Source organism: Meleagris gallopavo, chromosome 3, assembly GCF_000146605.3.
Source record: "Meleagris gallopavo isolate NT-WF06-2002-E0010 breed Aviagen turkey brand Nicholas breeding stock chromosome 3, Turkey_5.1, whole genome shotgun sequence".
Taxonomy (NCBI): domain Eukaryota; kingdom Metazoa; phylum Chordata; class Aves; order Galliformes; family Phasianidae; genus Meleagris; species Meleagris gallopavo.
In genome coordinates, this window is record NC_015013.2 from 2,823,104 (window position 1) to 2,830,828 (window position 7,725).

The 7,725-nt window shown below is 38.3% G+C and overlaps 1 protein-coding gene across 1 annotated transcript in view; it reads left to right on the forward strand.

Annotated features, from left to right (window-relative positions):
• Nucleotides 1-7,725, forward strand: part of COL15A1 (collagen type XV alpha 1 chain) — a 105,245-nt gene that overhangs the window by 51,905 nt on the left and 45,615 nt on the right. The window contains exons 11-15 of the mRNA XM_010708265.3: nucleotides 2,152-2,187; nucleotides 2,373-2,525; nucleotides 5,046-5,099; nucleotides 5,954-5,989; nucleotides 6,081-6,173. Coding sequence (XP_010706567.1) covers nucleotides 2,152-2,187; nucleotides 2,373-2,525; nucleotides 5,046-5,099; nucleotides 5,954-5,989; nucleotides 6,081-6,173 — 372 coding nt within the window. The remainder of the gene's footprint in view (nucleotides 1-2,151; nucleotides 2,188-2,372; nucleotides 2,526-5,045; nucleotides 5,100-5,953; nucleotides 5,990-6,080; nucleotides 6,174-7,725) is intronic.

Consider the following 7,725-nt stretch of genomic DNA (forward strand, 5'->3'; position numbering starts at 1 on the left):
ACAAAGGTGTGACCTAACAGCTGTCTGCAAATGTCTGAAGGGCCCGCAGCAAAGCTGATAAAACCAAACAGTTCCTCATTGTGCCAGATGATGCAGCAAATTAGAATGGCCACAAACTGTGTCTTAAGAGTCCTTTAGGAGGATCCTATTCACTACCTGGGGAGCAGAACTGTGGCATGTTGCCCAGAAAGGATATGTAAGTTCTGTTCTCAGTGGTTTTCATGCCCAGACTGGATATGGCTGACCTGATGTAGAGATGGTGATGTTTCTGCTTCAAAGGGAACAGTGGGTTGGAAGGCCTCCAGAGGCCCTGTACAACCCTCTTTCTGTGATTCTGTCTCCCAGAGTTAAATAACTACAGGAAAATTTCACTTTTTCGTGACCTTATATACCAAGGTTTATGCACAAGAGTTGAAAGTACATTCACAAGAGCACGTTGAAATTTCACATACTACAAGGAAATGAAAAAGCAACTCCTAAACAACCAGAACATTGACTCAATTTTTTAATTTATTAAATAATAAGTTTTTTTTAACGTGACACGTGAATGATGAAGGTTCTAAACTGTGATTTCAAAATGTTGAGGTTAGTAGAACTACAGCACAGATGGGATCTAGTAGCCATCCAGAAAATAAAGAATGCATCTTTGAATAGTAACTATTAGAATGTTCCTACTACAATCAGTAGTTTAAACAGAAGGAAGTCTACCTAAAGCACAATGGACTTGAATTTCTGTTTATTAGAAAAAATCTTGATTGGAAGAAAAACTGTGGCAAGCAGGCATGGACTCAGATGTGAACAATCCAAATCATTTATTACAGGTTCCCACATCACTTATGTACATTCACAAGTTTCCTTTTTTAACTTACCCACCCACCCTTACAACTTTCCCATCTGCCTTTACATGCCAACAAAGTGTTCCACTAACACTTAACTGTGCATGCAGGCATCCAGTCGCTTGAGCCTTTCCTTTTGCTTTTTTCTTCTTCTAGAGATGCCCTTGGTTGTCAGTTTTGCTTTCTCACGCTGTTTATCTTGCTCCACAGCGTCAGTTCTCAATAGCCTCTCTTGAATTCCCATAAAAAATAATAATTTTCAAAAAGAGTATAAAACTCAAGTAAAGAGCAAGAAGTTGACTGTTTCCCCTTGCTGTACTTGTTTTCTGATTAAGTTTTCTACATATATTGATAAAATTTAATTAAAAGTGAAGTACTATATATTTGCTCCTGCTCCATACAATCCCCAGCACCTTGGAATAATAGGATTTCTCCATTTCTACTATTTATTTTTTTTAAAGCCTTGGCTTAATCTATATTGCTATATCTAATTATAAACATTTTTCACGGTTAATATAAAGAAGACTACTGGGAGAAGCTGCTGAAGGTACTGAAGATTGGAAAGTAAAGTCAGTTTGTTCCCTGGAGTGATATTTAATATGTTTGGGTTTTTTTGTCATTAATTTTGGAAAAAGTCATTGCTATCATTTTGATGCTGATGATTACCCATTTTTTTCAGATCTCACTCATGCAGTTTTTATTGAATGTGTAAGGACAAGAAATTGCCAATATTACAATTAAATCCATTACTTTCAATGCCACGTAGAAAATGAATATTTGCATGCTGCATTTCTGTCCTTTCTATACATTAGATGTGAGAAAATGATATTTAAGGAAAGTATATAAAAGCAAATCAAATGACTTAATTACTGCAGAAGAACCTAAAACCATACTGGTAATCATCTGGTAATCATACTAACATCGTTTATTTCATGTCCTAGACAACTTCGTGGTATCAGTTTCAGCTTCTGGTTACTGTCCATGAGGATTTTTCTCATTTAAGTGGAGAATCATGAAGACATGATCCACAGTGTTTGATTCTCTAGACCAACAAAATCTGCAGCAAAATTGAAATATGAAATTGCCATCTGTATGCATACCAGACCAGAACTATTCACCTGTTATAATAACTTTTGAAATATGGGTTGTTTTCTTTTTAATTAAGAGGTCTAACATTTCATGTAATGGACATTTTGACATCAAGTTAAACAAAACAGAATTTCATGGGTATTTAAATTAAGCAATCACAGTCACAATTTTTTTTTCATGATTAATATTCTTACTTTAAATGATAAGGATTGCTTTTCTTTTACAGGGTGATAGAGGTCTTCCTGGTTCTGTTGGTGCAAAGGTAAAAAAAAAAAGACAGTGACTTTATGGGAAAACTGTATCACTCCAATACAACATGTTACTTACAATTTACCAAAGGAAAGGGCTAAGAAGTGTAACAGGTTATGATTTTGAAACCCAAGTGCTTATTTGCCTCAGCCTGTGCATGTTCAGTATAACTAACAGTAGACTGGCCTTCTATTTTAGGGTGATACTGGGGTCCCTGGATCAATAGGCCCTAAAGGAGAAGCTGGTGCTGATGGTTCTCCTGGGAAACCTGGACCTCCTGGGCCCCCTGGACCCCCTGGGCCCCCTGGACCTCCTGGACCCAGAGGTGTAAGCTATAGTTTAGGATTTGAGGTATTTTACTATTAGGAACTTTGTTATAGCTGTGGATGTACTCTCTTAAGAAGGGAAAATGTAATCATCTCTATATTTACAACTGTCTAAGAAGGAATTGAGGAATCATTTGTTACAGACAGAATCATTTGTTACAGACTGACACATTCCTATGGGAAACCTGCAATTCCTTTTACTATGGGCACTTAGACAATGTAGCTGATCATGCAAGGAATGGATTTATTTAATGACTGGAAGACAGTCGAAGTTATATCAATTTACAAGAAGGACATAACAAAAGATCAAGGAAACTACAAAATTGTGTCTAACCTCAGTCCTTGAAAAAGTTATAGAGAAGATTGTCCTGGGAGATACTGAAAAGCGTTTAAAGAACAAAGATATTATCAGGCATACTCAATCTGGGTTCATTAATGAATCTTGCCATTCATCAATTATTCCTGCCTTACTAACTTGATCTCTTTCTGTCATAAGGTCAGCCACTTGGTGTATGAAGGGTAGGTGGCTGACATAATCTTTCTGGATTTTAGTAAGGCCTTTGAGATCATTCCTCCCAGTATCCTTCTGGACATTTTGTTCAAATGTGAGGTAAACAGTTTCACACTATGCTTGGTGACTTACTGGTTCAACAGCAGAGCACAAATGGTTGTAGTAAATGGAGATTCATATAGCTGGCAGATAATCACTAGCACTGATCAATTCTAGGGTCAGTTCTGCTCAACATTCTTATCAATGATTTGAATGCAGCAAAATGGAGCAAACTCCATTTTGACATGTGTTAAATACAGCATAGCCAGCCAGCCAAAAGAGCTGATTACTGCACTGTATTTAGAACTTGTGCAACTTCACCTCGAATATTGTGTGCTCAGCAATACAAAAAGGATGTTAAGGTACTTGAAATCATCCAGAGGAGGGCAATAAAGTCAGTAAACATGCCTTCCAGGCTGGAAAGCATATTCTGCGAGGAGAGGTTGAGGACACGTGGGATGTCCAGTCTGAAGGAGACAGATAGGAAGTCTCATTGCCCTCTACCACTGCCTCAGCAGGGAAAGCAGAGAGGGAGGTGCCAGTCTCTTCTTCCTGCTAAGCAATGATAGAATACATGGGAACGGCACAAAGCTGCATGAAGGGAGGTTCAGACCAGGCATTAGGAACTGTTTCTTGACTGTGAGAGTGATCAAACACTGAAACAGGCTCCCTAGGGAAGAGGCTGATGCCCCATGCCTTGGACAATTCCCTCAACAATATGTGTATTTTTCAATTAGCCCTGAAAAGTTAAGGCAGTTGGACTTAATGATTTTTGCAGATCCCATCCAACTGAACTGTTTTATTCTATTCTTACTTAGGCAGTTGTCATTAAATTATTCAGTAATTAACCATTAACATTGTATGCTGTATATAAATATGGTTACTAATATCAGGATCTCAAAGCTACTACTGCATTACAAGGAAAAACTTTGATACTATCTTTCACACAAAAATAATTTAAAGATTTAATTATACATAGAGAATGGCCAGCATTCATTAAAGTCAAGCTGCTTGTCCCATTTAAATTACTGCTTTTCCCATGCTGTCCTATTTGAGGCCATGCATTTCGTTTCTTCTGTAAGATGGAAATATAAAGACACATTCTTTACATCTGTGACTTCATAATATGTTATACTCAAAAGAAAAATAATCTATTAATAGAGAGAGATTTCAAATGCTACATTCTACTTCTGATAATAATATCTTCATCACTTTAAAATATGAGATCTGGTGAACTCAAGCTGAGTTTTACATGTTATTTGAGAACTGTTTATTTAAATTTCTGCTTTTTAGAGCAGAAAGTGACTGCAGTACTTTGCAGAAAGGCAAAGGGAGCACAATCAGATTCATGAACTTGAGCTACTACTTTAACATTTTCATGAAGCAAATCTAAGAGATTGTCTGCATCAATTACATTTGTTTTCCTCTTTTCTGAGGTAGTTTTCTATTTATCTATTCGTTTAAGAATTTACAGCCTTCTTTTATCCGTTTTTCTCTAGGAAACTGTATTATTATTACAGTGTAATACTTTCCCATAGAACATAGAGTAACTGATTGGATTCTTAGCACTAAATTGCAGTCTTCCATTGAACTAGAGAAGAAATTACCAAATTTTTACCCCAACATCCCAACATCCCTACCACCCATTCTCATTTACACTCAATGCTTCTCCCAACTCCACCTCAGGTCTGAGAGTCACTTAACTGAAAGTGGAAGTAATGCACAAAATAAACCCTATGGGAAAGTAACAACTCACCTTTTTGCTAAGCAGAGGTGGGAGCAATGATGAAGAATTATTGAAGCTGCATTGGAAAAATCTTTTCTGGAGACAGGGAAACAGTAGGATCAGTGAAGAGGTCTGATGACTAATAAGAGCAACTGATCCTGACTTTATGGAAACCCCCCACATATCCTATTAGTTCACCCATGCATGCATTCTTGTATGAGACTGAAAACTGATTGTCTTGGTTAACAGTATTTTTTTGTGTGTATCAGAGAAGGCCAACTACAGAAGGAAAACCTGGCATCGCTGGACATCCTGGAGGTGTGGTGAGTTGGACTATCATATCCTATGATCACCCTACACACGCTTGCTTCCAAACCTATATCTTACAGTTGGAGCCTTCACAATACTTGCTAGCAGCATGTGGAGAGCTGGGTCTGAATTTGTCCCATTTAATGTGGAGCATTTATCTTAAACACCAAACACAGGAGCAATATTCTTTGCCAATGCCCCCCTCACCAATCAAAAGAGATACAGAGCTCTCCAGAGGCTAATTCCCTTTCTTTGACGATTCTTATGCTTTTAATTATTCAGAATTTAGCTCTGCTTTTAATTATGTGGAAGCCAACATGCTCATAGGTAATTTAAATGCATTTTTCCTGCTTAATAGCCCCAGGGATTATAGAATTCTTCAGCTGGAAGTTCATTTTCTGCCGCCTTCCTCTCATTCATGTCAAATGAACTGTCTATGTCCCCAGCAGAGTGAATCTTGAGGGGCTGATTAAGCTTAGAAATAATTCTTGATGAAAAATGACTCTTCAGTTCATTTGTGTTTTCCTGCTCCGTTCATTAGGCAATCTGGAACATAACTAAGGTGGTCAATGATGAAAAAGAAAGAAGCAGCCAGGCACATCTGATATCATTACAGTGAAAGAAAGGCTTGTTGAATTAATGCCCAACTAATCATACGGTGTGTTTTCATTTGCTTTTTGTGAACATTGTCAGATAATTTTAAACATCAGACCCACGAAGGATCTGAGTCCCATTTGCGCTTTCAGAAGGCTGGGGATTGTGATGTGCCTGTGTTTCACTCTTCTGCATTTTCTGAAGTTAGAACGAAGTTTCAAAATTTTCTGTTTAAAATCATTTACACCTGTTGTTTTTTTTTTATCACGCAAAGGGTCCAAAAGGGGAGAAGGGTGACCCAGGACCTCAGGTGAGATTGGATGGTTTAATTCTTTCTGAGAAACTATGTGAAGTGTAGCATTTACTAAATGGGATTTCTACGTGTAATGTTGTTGAAATAGGGTGAACCAGGACAGGATGGGAAGGATATTGTGGGTCCACCTGGACAACCAGGACCACCTGGACCACCAGGACCAGTCATAGCCATACCAGAGGTAAGTGCATTTGTCAAGCATCAAATTCTTTGTAACTCTACTTAAAGTTAAGAGATCCCAAGCAGTTGCCTAACTGACAGTTAATGTTCAGGTCCTAAGTCCACTCCTTAAAATGAACAAACAAAAGAGCTTAATATCTCTCTGCATCTAATGAGTATATCTTGAAAAGAATTAAAGGGGAAGGGAAAAGGGTAAATAGCTTGCATACAAGAATTACGGGATAATTTTGAAAGCTTCTCTCAAACTCTCCAAGTGATTGTGCACAACTCATGAAAGTCACATTAAAAAAACAAAAAAACAAAACAAAACAAAAAAACCTGAGAAATACAAAACTGGGAATGTTTAACATAACAAGGTATGTGAGTCACATCAACATGGAGGAGAGAGACATAGCATTGTTTTTTCTAGCAGGTATTCACTATACAAGCCAGAGTACTGACTGCAGTATAAGCAAAACCTAGAAGTATTGAAGGGTAAAATACTACAAGCTTCAGCTTCTAGCTAAAGCTAAAACTGCCCAGTATCCTCTATCTGCATGTATTTTGTGGAGTCAGGTTTGTTTTTTGTACATTAGCCCTTGCAAAAATACTAGTTAGCAGTAATGATAGCTAAAGTTTAGGATGAATTCCCTTTCAAACTGACAAAAGAATACCAAAACATCTTAAAATCATAGAATCATCGAGGTTGGAAAAGACCTCCAAAATCATCTAGTCCAATCATTCACCTACACTATTTCCTGTTGACAGCAAATATATAGACATCCCATGGACTAGCCAATCCCACACATTTTTTTTTATTTTTTTTTAACTATTATCCATTCTTAGCATCTCACATAGAGTTGTCATGCTAAGTCCTTGGTGAGCAGAAATATAGATAGACAGAAATGTTGGTTGGAAAGGATATCTGAAAATCATCTACTTCAAACTCCTGCTCAAAGTGGGAGTATCACCAGCTCTGTGCTTCATTCAAGTTGGAACGTGGGAAATTCTGATTAGATATAAGGCATTTCCCTGTGAACAAGAAATCGGGAAAAGGTGGCAGGAGACCTTTGTGGATGAGCAAGGAGCTCATGCGCAAGCTCAAAGGAAAGAAGAAGGTCCATGAAATGTGGAAAAAGTCTGACCACTTGGGAAGAATATAGGAATGTAGTCAGGGCCTGCAGGGATGCAACAAGGAAGGCTAAAGCCCGTCTGGAATTGAATCTGGCTAAAGTGATAAAGGATAATAAAAAAGACTTCTTCAAGTATGTTAACAGCAAAAGGAAAACTAGAGAGAATGTGGGCCCCTTACTAAGTGAGGGGGGGGTTCTGGTAACGGGGGATGCTGAGAAGGCAGAGATACTGAATGCCTTCTTTACTTCCGTCTTCAGTGAAAAGGCTCTCCCGCAGAAATCCCACACCCTGGAGATTAGTGAGAGGGTCTGGGGAATGGGAGACTTCCCTTTAGTCAGGAAAGAGGACGTGCGTGAGCGCCTAGGCAGTACTAAGGTCCACAAGTCCAAGGGACCTGATGGGGTGCATCCACGTGTGCTGAGGGAGCTGGCGGAGGTCAC